We start from the raw sequence: 13,899 nt of genomic DNA, 5'->3' as shown, positions 1-13,899 counted from the left end.
GTAATTGGCTGTGGAGCTTAGCGTCATCGGCAAGGGCGCTCGGGCCTTTGCGACGCTGCGTGCTCGAATCTGCAGGCGCGATCAGCCATGGCGACGGCGGGCAGTCGTGGCCGGATGGGGCCTAGCGCGCGAATCCGCCCTCTGCACCCTCTCTGCACCCTCTGACCCTCGAGCCCTGGGACTGTTGCTAGCTGCTAGTACGTACTCCTCCTCCGCTGCCCCCTTCTGCCCTGGCCTGCATGCAACCCAGCAGGCGGCCAGCAAGCCAGCCAGCCAGCCAGCGAGCCAGCAGGCCAACACCACCGTCCCTCTCACCGCATCCCGGCCCAGGATAGCATCCATGTGTCCGTACGCCTACTATGCTGCCGTCCTGGGGCCATGACCTGCAGCAGCTGCTGCTTAGGCGCTCCATGCCCGCCACAAAGCACCGGACCTTGTCCCTCCCCCTCGGTCGGCCATCTGACTACGCGTCCCCCCTTCGTGCTGCGCTGGCCCCTCGTCGGCCGCCTTGTCGAATGAATTATGCGGCACTCCACGCACCGCCTGTTTCATGGCGGAGGCTGTTCGCTTGTCGAGTCAGCCTGTTTCCCTTGCCGCTGATACCTCCCCCGCCATTGGCTGCACCCCGTCGTGTCCCCCAGGACCTGCCATGGATTCCAACATGTACCTTTCGCTATCCACTATACTACATGTCCTCTCCCTCTTCATCTCTGTCAGGTACATTGCTTGCGACCAGCTATGCGTGCGGCCATCTCCATGGCTGTACCACGCCACCTGTCAGCCCTGTCACGGGCCCGAGGCCGCAAATTGGCTTTCAATTAATTAGCACAATTATCATCAACTAGCCGCTTGCACGTGACAGGCTGTGCGCTCCATGAAACAAAATGCCCACTGTATCTCTGTATTGTATATATACGGGCGCATGCATTTGGGTAGGTGAATGGGGGTGCGCGGCCACGCTGACTGCTTCCCCGTGCACCTGCACCCCTCGTGCCTCGGCGTCGAATCAACTAGGCCATGGTCCGGTCGCCTTGAAGCTTTGCTCCAGTGTCGACGGCCCGTCCATGGAGCACATGTATAGTACACATACGTAGTACATATTCCAAGTGCGGTGTAGACACCTGGTGGGCCGTGCTTGCCCTGGGCCCACGTCGGAGCTGTCTGCCCTTGCTGTGTGCCTCCGAGAAGGGCAGGGCCAACAGAGCCAAGTCCTTTAGCCATTCCAACACACTGCCCAAGTACAATTGCCATACATATCTACTTACCGGACATGGCTCTGTTCTAAAAAAGCCCGGGGCCCAAGCTGCACTCCATCTCCGTCTGTCTGGTTGTTTTCATCTATCTATGTAGTAATTGACATGTGCACCCATGTGCGTACTATCCCTAGCCTGCCCACCCTACAACCCACCTGCCCCCTCAATCCACGAATGCTCTAGACGCCGACTATCTCGACACCATTGCTCTGCACGGTCACCTGCAATCGTCCGTCTTGACACCGGCTTCAATCGCCAACCTGCACTCGGCCCACAATGGCTGCTCAAACTTGTGTTCTGAATTGCCATTGCGCCAAACTTTCTCTCTTCCTCTGTCTGCCGGGAAGCCTCTACTAGCACACATGACCCTGCGAATAGCGCGACATGAGACTTGCCATTGCTCCCTAGCTACTCCAGTCCTCATCAGAATGACTTGCTAGCAAATGCAGCCGTGTGCTCAGTAATCGTAGTCTTGGCCGGAAGTACCCGTTGGAAAAAACTGGTCAAACTTTTTGCCCTTCTCCAAACAATGGCCGAGCCTGGTGCTTCCAGTCGCCGTCCCGGACGGTGGAAGAGATAATCCGAACAGCGACCACATCGTCACCAACCCAGTCAGTAGCTTCCGAGCAACACAGCGGGCAAAAGACATGTCAATTGTCCTTGTATGCTCCACCCATCGACACCATGTTGTTGCCGTCCCTCCTCATGTTTAACCAGCACCTCTGCCCTCATGCCATGGTTCACGCTAGCGCAAAAATCGCAAAGCTCGCACAACTTCCCTCGGTCGCTTCTGAACCGTCCGTTTCTCTTGACTGACCACAACATCAACCCGCCCTGCGCGCGATCGCGTACTCCATTTTAGCAGCCGTCTCCACCAAAACCTACAACTGCACCACCTGATTGCCATTCTCCGTACGACGCGCTTCAACATGGCTGGCTACGCGGATCCCGACGCGCAGATGGGCGGAGGGCCAGGCCAATACGCGAACCAGAACGGCACACCACCAGCGCCCCAACATCAGTTGACGGATCCCGAACTGCGTCTGCAAGAGAATCTGCAACAGCTGCGTGAAGGAGGAGACATGATGCATCCACCTGGCCCCCAGCAACCCCAGTACCAGCAGATGGCGCACATGGGCCCGGCAATGGCTGCGCATCCGCACTTCCAGGGCCCGGCCCGTCCGACGCACTCTCCACAGCAAATGGCCCAACACGTCATGAGCTTGGAGGGCCATCACGACCACTTCGACCCCAACGACCCTACCCGCAAGCGTTCAAAAGTCTCACGCGCCTGCGACGAATGTCGTCGAAAGAAGGTGCGCCACTCCCAGCCCGCGTGTCCATAGCTGCTGCTTACATCAAGTAGATTCGATGCGACGCAACCAGTGAAAACGGCCCCGAGGCGTGCTCTAGTTGCAAGAGGACAGGAGCACGATGTCAGTTTAGCCGACAGCCCATGAAACGTGGCCCTAGCAAAGGGTATGTTGTCCGTCACTTTGTCTGTTGGTGAGCATGCTGACAGTGTCTAGTTACATCAAAGAACTCGCAGACCGACTCAACTCGCTCGAAAGCCAAATCCATCACCCTCCCAACCCTGCGCATACGTTTGATTTTGGATCCATGGGAGATCAGACGTTCCCAGACACACAGAGCCCGCCCCAGTTCAAGCGCCAGCGCACCCATTCCATGACAGAGGGTTTCCACGAAGCCTTTAGCCGACCGAATTGGACTGCTCCAGACCGCTCCAACGGTCCCATGGAAACACACGGTTTGCCTGCTCTAGGCGATCAAGAATCATCCCTCAATGGCAATCGCCGCACCTCGTTTGGTGATATGAATTTGGGTGGAAGTCTGATCACTGGCTCCAACGAAGAAACCCTCAAGGCGTAAGTGTGCTCCTTGTGCTCGAAATGGCCTGTGCTGACCATACCCTAGCTACTATAACATCATACACCCCACGTTGCCAGTTCTGCCCCACCATGAGTCGCAGCTGAATCGGCTTACCAACTGTCCGTCAAAGTTGCGAGAGACTTTTTTCATGACATTGGAAGGTTGTATCCGCTCACTCGCTTCAAAAGCCTTGCCACCTCTCGAGATAAATCTCAACCAGCTGCTCCAACAATGCTTTACTTCGGTTGACGCAGCTAGCTACTGCTTGCATGACTCGGATAGCTCGCGGCAATTCTACAATCATCTGGTATACTGTCAGTCCATGATTCTACTTGCTGCCGCCTCTGACCGACCTGGTCCGGGTATTGTTGGAAGCACAACAGGATTGCTGGCTAGAATTTCAGCCTCCATTGCTGACGCCGGCATCAATGATGCGCGGACCCTGACGACGATCAAGGAGCAAGACCTTGAGATCTACCACACAGCGCGGCGTGTCTACTGGACTGCCCTGATACTAGATCGATTTCACGCGTCAAGCCGCTCCAAGGATATGATGATTCGACGGTACAGTGGGACTCTCTCCAAGGATGATTATACGGCACTTGGCGAAGTCGGCTATTACCTTGCCCGTTAGTACAAGTCTATCTGTTTGTAACCGAACGCTACTAACCATGAATAGGTGCTGCTCAAATCGTAGGTCGGATAGCGTACGTGAACCGCGCAGGCAGCATACCGAATGTTGACTCTTCAGCTCCTTTTGCCTTTTCTGCACTCAAACCCGGGACTCCCGAATCCGAGTACCTCAATGGGCTGCTGGATGAAGTCAAGCAATCCATTGATCTAACCAACCTGACGCGAAACTCACCTCCACATCTAGCACATCAATATCTGCGAGTGTTTATAGCCAGGCTTTCCTTGCAAAATATTCCTTCTGTAGAGGTTCTTCATGCTACCCAAGAGCTTCTCAACAACCTGAAGAGCGGCGCAATAACTCCATTGCACCATATATTTGCCGCACTAGTAGCAACCTCGCTCACCGAACTGTCCGACCGAGTCGAGACACAGGTAGACGCACAATCCAGCATCAAAGAAATGAGCGATGCTCTATCTAACGGCCAGATCATCCATCGCAGCTCTGACGGACTAGGCTGGGAAACCGCCATCAGGGATCTACTACATCAAAAGAAGGCTTCCACGCCCCCTTTCAACGGTCCAGAACAAGCCAGTCCTCAGCTTGAACCCAACATGGCCGGCCTTCAACATCTCGCCGCAGCTGCAGTAGGCGAGCGTGAAGGAACCGGCGAGACCCGCCCGGGAAGCTCGTCGCAGCAGAAAGTAGACAATGACCTTTCTGCCGCCATGGCTGCCGCCAACGAAGCTGCCAAAGCACAGGCTCAAGCAACTGCTGCTGCAGCGCAAGATCTGTTCCACTAAGGTTTTGATTGTTATGAGTAGGAAGTGGATATTTTTCCAAGCTTGATTTTCATGTCAATATATACCCCCCCAACGTTTTTCCCCCAAACCTATCTTGTTGAACAACTATCATGGCTATAATTATTGCGTCTAGTATGTGGCATGTGTGCAGTGGGGGATGGAAGGCAAAAGGTCACGCTTACGACGATTCTTGTTTCGGTATGAATGTGTATTCCATCTATAAAATAAAACAGGATGTTGTTAAATTGTCAACTGTTTGTATGTTCCGCTGCGTTACGATACCAGCCACACCTCCCCTAATCCCACCTCCTTTACAACATCCCGAATTGTTAGTTTGCACCCCTTCTCTCACATGCACAACAACTATCATAACGCCATCTTCCTCTCTCTCTCACACACACACACACACATTCTGCATCTTTCTTACCCCCCTTCATTCTCATCACCGCCCCGCTACTCTTTCTCCATCTAATCCCAGTTGTAATCTAATCACAGTAGTAGTATTTCAACGACACCGTAAAGAGCACCCCCCACTAGCACCATTATGATCACAAATGTAAGGAAAACCAGCGCCTTGCGCCATGCCTCCGGCATTGTCGTTCCCGTTCTTCCTGCTTCCAGTTCTCGCGGCGATACCGCTTCCAACTGTGTAGAAACCCCAGGCTTTGGTGTCGTGCGTGGGATAGCTGTTTGTGCTTCGCCTGTTGCGGCTACTGATAGAGGCGCTGTCGGAGTGGTATCTTGCTGTGCTTGCGATGGAGCGCTTGTATCTTGTCCGGTGTACGCGGGAGGCGGTGGATTGATAGGTGTAGAGGTGTAGGAGGGAAGGGCGGGGGGAGGGGGAGGACGCGGAGTGGGGATGGGGTCTAGGTAGGTAGGTCTGGAAGATATTGTTTCGAGGGGGAAGTCGAAGGTTGGTGTGAATATCATTTTGGCTTTGGATGGGGGGAAATAGCGGAGGGGTGAGAGAGAGGGGGGGATGGAGGAGTTTTTGAAGAAGGGGAAGGTGGTGGGAGGGTTCGGTACGGTGGAGAGTGTTGGGTTGGTTCTGCATGGGAGGGTAGAGGCGGGGGAAGAGGGTATTGTGGGGGTTGGCTAATGGGGGCGTGCGAATAATCGGGAGGTATGTCGATTGGGTGGGATGATAGGGTGAGAGAGAGGTATGTCGATTGGGTGGGATGATAGGGTGAGAGAGACTGAGTTTGGTATGGACGTTCTGGATTTTGTGGTTAAGGAATAATTGGGGCAATGAGGAGATGACATATTGGAATCGCGGTAGGTTTTACTGGGTGAAACGATTTATGATATATGGTATGTTCGCTACAAGATAACATGGTTCAAATTGATATACCTTTCGTTCCATAGGTTGTGTCGTGATAAAGCTCCCTTGGTACAGAAAAGCTTCAGGAGTGGGGAGCTCGATGGTGATGGTGAAGGAGATGAATGGAAGACCAAGCGCGAACTAGCTAAACTGTTAGACACTGAAGCTTAGTATGATGGTTTACTTGGTAAACAGTATTGCTAAATATGTAGGTAAAAACTATGCCTGAGCCATGAGAGAGCGAGAGAGAGAGAATAAGCCATGTTTGTTCCCTGAGATGCTCTATCAAGCTTGAATTCTCCTCCACTGGATGATATTGTCTAGTGGGAAGGAGAAGGAGAAGGAGAAGACAAAAATACTCGACAACGCTGCCTCAAGGACAGTAGCATCAGTCCTCTCTTTTCAGTACAACTGCATCATGACAAATGCATACTCAAGCCTACACCCGAAAATGATACACTTTAGATGCCAAGGAGATCTTTCTTCTAATAATTCAAAAAAGTGTTTAACAGAACAGATGCTTTGGACTTGCCCAATCGCGAGCTCTAGGCATTACCCTTCATATATTAACATTTGTAGTTATACTACAATTTTTTTAAGGAATTTATCAATTTAAGCCTATGTGCGTAGTGAAGACACTCAATCCGCTCAAATTTACTGATATGCTTCATGAATGTATATCCCAAGGTAACAAGGAGAGTGATTGAATACTTGACTAAAAGCAATGTTCGCGACATCAAGGTTAAAGGGATACCGACTTGCTAGACCTGTGTGCCATGCAGGCTAGGTTGCTTTTGTCTGTCTTGTCTGGAGATACAACACCATTATGTAATGAGTAATGCCTCATCCCTGAAACGATGTACTTGGTTCCATGGATTCTTCATCAAAGGCGATGATTTTATTCGGGACTCAATTAAGTATTTGGCTCGCCATGCAAAAATACCTCTAAATACTCAAACGGCCAAAACCAGGTACAGTTTACCACCGATATCCTGATCATGTGCATATATTACCAACATAATCCACCCATCGACTGTCCACCCCGTCCCTCTCTCTGAACAAGGCACCAGACGTTGAGGTGTCGATCGCCATGGGATTCGCCCAAATGCGATACGCGTCAGCGCCAAGGACATGGTGCCGATTGCCGCCCCCTTAGCCGCTTCCGTCGGTCTGGCTGGCCAAGAACCAAGCATCCAGAAACAAGAATGTCTAGGAAGCCTGTGACAGCGGCGAGGAACTTCCACCCGTCTGCGTCCCTGAATTTGCTGCCCTGGGTGCAGCTGCAGACGTGACTTTGACAGCCGTGAATTGATTTCTTTCTTCTTCACAGCACCCTTCATTCTCTTTCACACTCTTTTGTAGCCCCCACACGTTTGCCTAGCATGGCAGTACGTCCCCTCAACTCGAGCCTCATCTTCGACCGGCGCGTTATCCTTGGTCTCGCCGCTGCCATCGTCCTCGCCTTCACGTTCGCCTTTCTGTACTCGCCCGACCTGCGACCCAGCTCCGAATGGATACCGCCGTTAACATCGAAGCCTACAGCCCCTCCCTTCTCTGCGCCGTTGAAGAACACCGAAGATCCATACATTGTCGAACTAGACTACCTGGCTATTAAGCCCAACACTACAGACAAGGTCCGTTCCTACTGGAACATTCCCTATGCTGCAGATGCTGGAGGCAAGAACCGTTTCCGTGGACCACAGCCCGTGAACAGAACATATGGCATCGGTCGCGCAGAGAAGCCCTTGGTTTGGGATGGCTCGCTGGGCATGTGCCCGAGGATACAGAAGATCAACCCAGCAGAGAGGAACAGGAAGGACATTTCGGGACCCGATGTCCTAGGTATCAAGACCCGGTCCACAGAGGATTGCCTGAGTCTCAACGTCTTCACGCCAATCGATGCTGAGCCCGGCGACGATCTCCCTGTCTTGGTCAACATTCCCGGTGGTGGCTTCCATCTTCCCGGACGCAGCAATGGAGGCGAAATGGTAGAGAAGGCTCGTCGTGAAAAAGGCGTAGACGGCAAGCTGGACAAGGGTATCGTTGTAGTCACCATGTACTACCGCAACGGCATTTACGGCTTTCTTTCCGGAAAAGAGATTGCGCAGGACGGCGATTACAATAACGGATTGCGCGACCAGAGGGCGGCGTTGGAATGGGTACAAAAGTACATCCGTTACTTTGGCGGGAACCCTGACCACGTAGTCATAATGGGCACCAGTGCGGGTGGTGCATCAGTTATGCTCCACCTGACTGCGAACGAGGGTGACAACTACTACAATGTCCCTGGCACCGGCCGCAAGCGCCTCTTCCACGGAGCCATCGCTCAATCTCCCGCGAGCCCGACCTTCTTCACACCCGATCAGGCTGAGAAGTTTTGGAACGAGGTTGCAGATGGGCTGAACTGCACAGATATTGCTTGCGTTCGCAATGCCGAGACTGGCGACCTGTACTACGAAAACTACCCCATGTCCTTCCCCGGTCGGAATACTCCACCCCGCTGGATGTGGGCCCCAACGACTGAGCCCGAAGGCGGCATGTTCACCCAGCCCGCCCCTGCCGCTATACTGTCCAACAAATATGCCAAAGTCCCTACAATTATCGGCTTCACCTCCAACGAAGGCTCCGACCAAGTCAAGAAAGCGACCGATAATGAAGGAGAATTCAAATCTTACCTCAAGGACCACTACCCCCTGCTTACAGACGAAGACCTCGAAACACTAAAGAAGACCTACCCCAACGACCGCCACTGGCCTGACAGCGGCAAATGGTGGGACGCCGTCGCTAAAGCACAAGGCGACATCCGCTATATCTGCCCGACCTACCTCGCCTCCAACGCCATCTCGCGCTTCAACCCACCCGACGTCCCCACGTACCAATACCAATGGGACGTCATGTGGGGCGTCGACATTGAGAACGGCTTTGGCACCAAACACGCCGGCACCGTCGGCCAAGTCATGGTCCGCCGCCAGAACGAAATCTCAGACTATTTCATCTCATTTGTCAAGTTCCTCGATCCGAACCGCGAGCACCAGGTTATTCCCCGCAAGGATGTTAGCATTGCCAAGTGGGAGCCCCTCAATCAGACGGGTCGACGCATGTTTTTTACGAATATCAAGGAGGGTGGACATCGCGGGGATGGAACGAATATGCTGGGCAAGATGAGGACGGAGATGAGGGAGAGTGATGAGGAGCGGGATAGGAATTGTGGGACTATCAGGAGTATGTTCAGGCGGTTGCAGTTTGAAGGGGTTAATGCGCTTACGCTGGATTGAGAGCGCTGCTTTCGTTTTGTTATATCTCATAGCCCGTTGGAGGGCCTTTCTTTTTCTTTTTTCCCGGGTGGTGTTTATGGAGTCGATGTGTTGGCATCGCAAAAGCTGTGTTGTTCCAACACTTTCTTTTTCAGCTTTGTTAGACTAATGTATGAGTAGCCAAGTTGTTTTTTTTAAAAAAAAAACTGCTCGTTTTATGTTTAAACCAACAGAGGAGTAAAAGTTCAACTGCATATTCTGAGGAATCCTTATGAACTACACTATACATTACTAAACTACATATCTATCCCCCAAAGTCTCTCAAAACCAAAAGAAAATACACACGCTTTCAATCAAAAAATTCACAAAAACTCCTTTCCTCTTCTTACACAAGTATACACTATCATTAAAGTCCGAGTCCGTTACCTTCCCAACCCCGCTACTATCCCCGAACGGAGACCCCACTTGGTGTCCGTGGGATCCCGTACCCCAAAAAGCTTCAACTCCCCTCCCCACTTGAAATCTCAAATACCCGCATCAAAAGCTCACTACTTGCTCCTCACATGCGCGAGCAAATCCTCGATATCGCCATGGCTCAAACTAGCATCCTGCATACTCATACCGAGCTGTTCTTCCTTCTCCTTGTTCCTGATATCCTCTCTTTTCCCCTCTAGTTCCAGCTGTGGATCGCGAGTTGACGGACTATTCTCACGCTGCATGTTCTTCAGATCACCTCGTTCGATACTGGAAGAGTCTGGAGCGGTGTCATCTGTTGGTGTACTTGTTTTGCGCACATGCTCGATCAATTCTTGCACGTCGCGGTGGGACAAGCTTCCTTGGTCCAGACTCATACCGACAGCCTGTTTCTTTTCGTCTTGCGTGCTTTCCGGAGTCCCGGTCTGGGTTTGCGCTTGGGAAAGGGGAGTATCGGGGCGTTTTAGGTTTTTGCTGCTTATCCAGCGGACGAGCTCGTCGACATCGGAGGATGAAAGGTGGGTTTTCTCTTGAGCGGGTGGCTCGGGCAATTCGCGGCTTCGAGGTCGGCCGCGGTTTTCTTCTTCTTCTTCTATCTGCTGCTGCTCAAATGTTTCTTTGATCGGAGTTGTGGCTGCCGATTCTCCACTGGTAGCATCATGACGTTTGTACCACCGGCCTATTTCTGGGACGTCCGAGTCATAGTGTTCTTCTACATCGGAGTCCAGCTCTTCTCGTTGCAGATTTCGCCTGACTGGACCGGCTTTGGATCTGTCACGATGCGATATCCAGCGTACAAGGTCATCTGCATTCTCTTCCTCGTCCGACGAGAGTTCAGTATCAGACTCTGTGGGCGCGTCGCTATATCCTAGGTGTTCATCACTGGCATCCTGGACGTCTTTGGTGGACGATTTCCTTCTTGCATGGTGAACGGGATCTTGAATATTGGAATGACCAAGGCTGTCCTGGCCGATGTCGTCCTTGACGCCCTCTACAGTGTCATCTTTCTGCACCTCACCCTCACCAGACGAACCGCGCCGGCTAACCCATCGAACAAGATCGTCGACATCGGTATCCTTGATGCTGGCGTCATCATTCTCGGTTGCTTTCTTTGATTCCGGTTGTTTCTCTTCATTTTCCGAGGAAAGAGTCGACGGACGATCTTTGAATTCAACCGGTGCCCCATCCTCCTTGATCTTCTCCATCCCCCCTGCATCCCTGGTTGTCATTCTCCGCAACGTCATCTTAAGCCTGCTTCCAATTCCACTCTTCACTTGCGCATGTTTCTCGGGCGTTGTTGGATGGTGCATTTGGCGCTCTTTGTGTTGATTTTGCCACGTCTCCGCAGCACTGACCTCCTTCTTGCAATCTTCTTGCGTAGCTGTCCTTAAACGATCTTCGATCTTCTGCTGGAAAAGGATACTTCGGAGAGAATGAAAGCGAGCCATTTGTGGTTGTTTATTTTTAGGTCTATCGGAACTGGCTTCTTTGGCATCTGCAGATGACGACATATTGGAAACTTTTCTGGTTGCCGACCTGGAGCGACTTCTGCTTCTGTTCGGGGAGAGAGAGGATGGCCGAGGTGCTTGAGCCGAGTTGAGCTTTTGCTTCTTTTGCTGTATCTTCTGGGCGCTGATATCCTTCTTAGATTGCGATTTGGGATGTCCCTTCTCTTGATCGTCTGATAGGTCAGAGTCTTCCTCGCTGCTACTCGAGTGGTCATTTCCTAGTCCTTCAAGGATCTGAGCGACGGCTGGGGACATCAGGCTGCTAGTGCGGCCCAACTGTTTCCGTTGTTCTTGAGGTATCTGTTCTATACACTCTGGTGGTGCCACTTTCTGTGGCGGGAGATCGAAGTATGACGACATGACTTGTGGTTCCGCGGTGACGAGTGCCGTGTGGTTAAAGGAGTGCTACTACACGCCTGTAATGATTAACAGATTTTAAAGTTACAAAGTGGGATCAAGTATGAGAGGCAATCAAGCTGGGATGCTTGGGTCTTGGAGAAAAGTCGCGTGTGCAGGTTGGACTAGCCTGTTATTACATACCCCTACCCCGCAATTCCCTCGTCTGATTGCCGGTGGTTGGTCGATCGCGTTATGCCAGCAGGGCTGGGGAAGTTCCGATCGGCGATACTTGCTTGGGCGACATCACTGTTACAAGGCTCAGGTCTCCAAGCTACGGTTTGCATGCAAAAGTGTTGGCATAGCCATGGAATTCGGAGAATTTATTACTGGACTGTGATAGGCCGTTTGTCGCTGACAGGGCCTGACGTGAGACGGACCGGCAAAAATGAGTTTCACGCAACGGTCTGCAAGCTGATTACTTATGCTATGTCGTTGTTTAGGGCCAAGCGGCCATCAGCAATATAGCATTGTGGCTGTGAGTCTAGTGTCTTCGAGAATTATCCATCAGACAGGCATGCGCATTGGAGGGATGTTCATGGCAATGGCAATGCTATTGACACCTGCGCACATACACAAGGAATATCCCGGATCGCTGAGGTGAATTCCGAACAACCCTGTACTTCTTCACTTCTCCCAAACACTCCATGAATGCCTCATACGCTTCTGGCTGGCTGGGCTACATTGAACGCCAACAGGTTCGGTGTCCCTTTTGGAAGCGTGTCTTGATCGATCGCATTTTTGATCGCCAAGGCAGCGATTGTACCACAGAGATTCTTTGCTGGTGACCCGAGTCCAAGCAAATACGCTGCAAGGCCAACAACATGCGGAGCTGCCATACTTGTACCCGAAAACGAGGCAGCCGCACCATTGGGAAGAGTGCTAGTGATGTCTAGGCCAGGAGCCAGAATATCGATCCGAGGACCATGATTGGACCACTGGGTAAGTGTATTGTTCGCCGCCGTTGCTCCTACAGTGCAGACCGAAGGCTCAGACCCTGGAGAGAAATCATCAGCTGGCACGCCGTCGTTACCTGCGGCAACTCCTAGAAAGAGATCCTCTGCAACCATAGCTGCGGCCTTGCATTTAAATCAGCATTCAGCCAAACAATAACTTGACAAGAGCTACTTACAGCATCGTTCAAAGCTGGAAGCTTTTCACTTCCCAAGCTGATATTGACAACAAACCCATTGCGACACTGATCCGTTCCCCTACGCTCTCTTGCATCTCGAAGGATGAACTCCAGACCCGCAACCACATCAGCGTTCGTTCCCCAGCCATTAGAGTCGAGTACTCGCACAGCAAAGATTATAGTCTTCTTCGCTACGCCCCAGGTCGCAGACCCAATTGTTCCAGCGACGTGCGTTCCATGACCATAACCATCTATAAAATTACCTTCATGAGTGAAGTCTGCCAGAAAGAAGGCGCCTGTTACTGAGTCAGTGTACAAGTCTTGCATCTGAGCACTATTACTTACGCCCTTGAAACTCGGGATGCGTAATGTCGACGCCTGTATCAATCACATAACTTTCCGCTTTGTCAGTGATACACAGAGAAAATTTGGCGGCAGATAAAAACATACGCACAAGTTCCTTCTCCTGCACTGGAATCATAGAGATATGTGGTTTCGCCAGGCTTTATATGCGAGAGACGAGAAATTCCCCACGTAGCATTCAACTGTTTGACAAGTGCCGTTGTGTAAACCTCAGCGTCTTGCTGGATATACTCGATCTATAAAAATCAGCACAGAAACTTCACAAGTATGCTAAGAGTGTCTTACTTGATCAGAAGCTTGTAGCAACGCTACCTCGTCATCAGATAGAGTTCCTGCAAAGCCTCGGAAGCCAGGCATCGAATACTGGTAGTCAGGCTCTGTGGAAAGGGCTGCCTTCACGCCATCGGCGGCCCGAGTAGCGACGTTGTTTTTGAGTTTGACAATCCACTTGTTGGCAATGGTGTTGCTACAAGGTGCTTTGACTAATGATGTAGCGGTTGCAAGTGAAATAAGCAGGGATAGCAGGAGGAAGTACATTCTTGTAGTAGGATTTGGTAGAGATTTACTCAATGATAGTATGCTGAGTTATAACAAAGTAAGGGAGTGACCGATATTGCAAGCTTTGGTTTATCTGTTTGGGAGACAGCGCTACTGATAGATATGCATGTTGTATGGGCCGTTGTTTACTAAAGGGGGACAGTTCCTTTGGCATTCAAGCACGCAGCCCGTGAGAGTCAAAAGGTGATAGGATCGTACATATGCAGTGCAACCTTATTCGGACCAATGTCTTATGCCGTGTCTGCTGCAGTGTTTCTTTCAGGGCGAACAAAAACGGCGTGGCATGTCGGTGACAGCGGGACTGCTGGAATAAGAC

The 13,899-nt window shown here is 51.6% G+C and overlaps 5 protein-coding genes across 5 annotated transcripts; 2 read left to right on the top strand and 3 right to left on the bottom strand.

Moving 5' to 3' along the window:
- Window positions 1-1,892: 1,892 nt before the first annotated feature.
- COCSADRAFT_187218 (uncharacterized protein) lies at window positions 1,893-4,859 on the top strand. The gene is made up of 5 exons (XM_007697697.1): window positions 1,893-2,569; window positions 2,620-2,732; window positions 2,783-3,139; window positions 3,189-3,772; window positions 3,823-4,859. The coding sequence occupies exons 1-5, from the start codon at window positions 2,183-2,185 to the stop codon at window positions 4,575-4,577; spliced, it is 2,196 nt and encodes a 731-aa protein (XP_007695887.1). The 5' UTR covers window positions 1,893-2,182; the 3' UTR covers window positions 4,578-4,859.
- Window positions 4,860-5,066: 207 nt separating this feature from the next.
- On the bottom strand, window positions 5,067-5,507 carry COCSADRAFT_156673 (uncharacterized protein; the record flags this gene model as incomplete). Its single annotated transcript, XM_007697696.1, has 1 exon — window positions 5,067-5,507. The coding sequence occupies one exon, from the start codon at window positions 5,505-5,507 to the stop codon at window positions 5,067-5,069; it is 441 nt and encodes a 146-aa protein (XP_007695886.1).
- A 1,582-nt stretch (window positions 5,508-7,089) lies between these two features.
- On the top strand, window positions 7,090-9,437 carry COCSADRAFT_270274 (uncharacterized protein). Its single transcript, XM_007697695.1, has one exon. It carries the CDS (start codon window positions 7,281-7,283, stop codon window positions 9,171-9,173), a length of 1,893 nt encoding a protein of 630 aa, XP_007695885.1. The 5' UTR covers window positions 7,090-7,280; the 3' UTR covers window positions 9,174-9,437.
- On the bottom strand, window positions 9,438-11,610 carry COCSADRAFT_270275 (uncharacterized protein). Its single transcript, XM_007697694.1, has one exon. The coding sequence runs from the start codon at window positions 11,492-11,494 to the stop codon at window positions 9,701-9,703; it is 1,794 nt and encodes a 597-aa protein (XP_007695884.1). The 5' UTR covers window positions 11,495-11,610; the 3' UTR covers window positions 9,438-9,700.
- Window positions 11,611-12,186: 576 nt separating this feature from the next.
- COCSADRAFT_79601 (uncharacterized protein) lies at window positions 12,187-13,562 on the bottom strand (the record flags this gene model as incomplete). Its single annotated transcript, XM_007697693.1, has 5 exons — window positions 12,187-12,609; window positions 12,663-12,958; window positions 13,008-13,057; window positions 13,113-13,261; window positions 13,311-13,562. The coding sequence occupies 5 exons, from the start codon at window positions 13,560-13,562 to the stop codon at window positions 12,187-12,189; spliced, it is 1,170 nt and encodes a 389-aa protein (XP_007695883.1).
- Window positions 13,563-13,899: the final 337 nt, after the last annotated feature.

Source organism: Bipolaris sorokiniana, assembly GCF_000338995.1.
Source record: "Bipolaris sorokiniana ND90Pr unplaced genomic scaffold COCSAscaffold_2, whole genome shotgun sequence".
NCBI lineage: Eukaryota > Fungi > Ascomycota > Dothideomycetes > Pleosporales > Pleosporaceae > Bipolaris > Bipolaris sorokiniana.
Note: the sequence above shows the minus strand (reverse complement) of the source record. Positions and strands in the feature narration are given on the sequence as shown.

Bases quoted from the DNA above. Each gene is read 5' to 3' on its own strand.
- COCSADRAFT_187218 (XM_007697697.1), top strand. From the start codon at position 2,183: ATGGCTGGCTACGCGGATCCCGACGCGCAGATGGGCGGAGGGCCAGGC. The intron at 3,140-3,188 runs GTAAGTGTGCTC...ACCATACCCTAG, and splicing joins AACGAAGAAACCCTCAAGGC to CTACTATAACATCATACACC. The intron at 3,773-3,822 runs GTTAGTACAAGT...AACCATGAATAG, and splicing joins AGTCGGCTATTACCTTGCCC to GTGCTGCTCAAATCGTAGGT.
- COCSADRAFT_270274 (XM_007697695.1), top strand. From the start codon at position 7,281: ATGGCAGTACGTCCCCTCAACTCGAGCCTCATCTTCGACCGGCGCGTT.
- COCSADRAFT_270275 (XM_007697694.1), bottom strand. From the start codon at position 11,494: ATGTCGTCATACTTCGATCTCCCGCCACAGAAAGTGGCACCACCAGAG.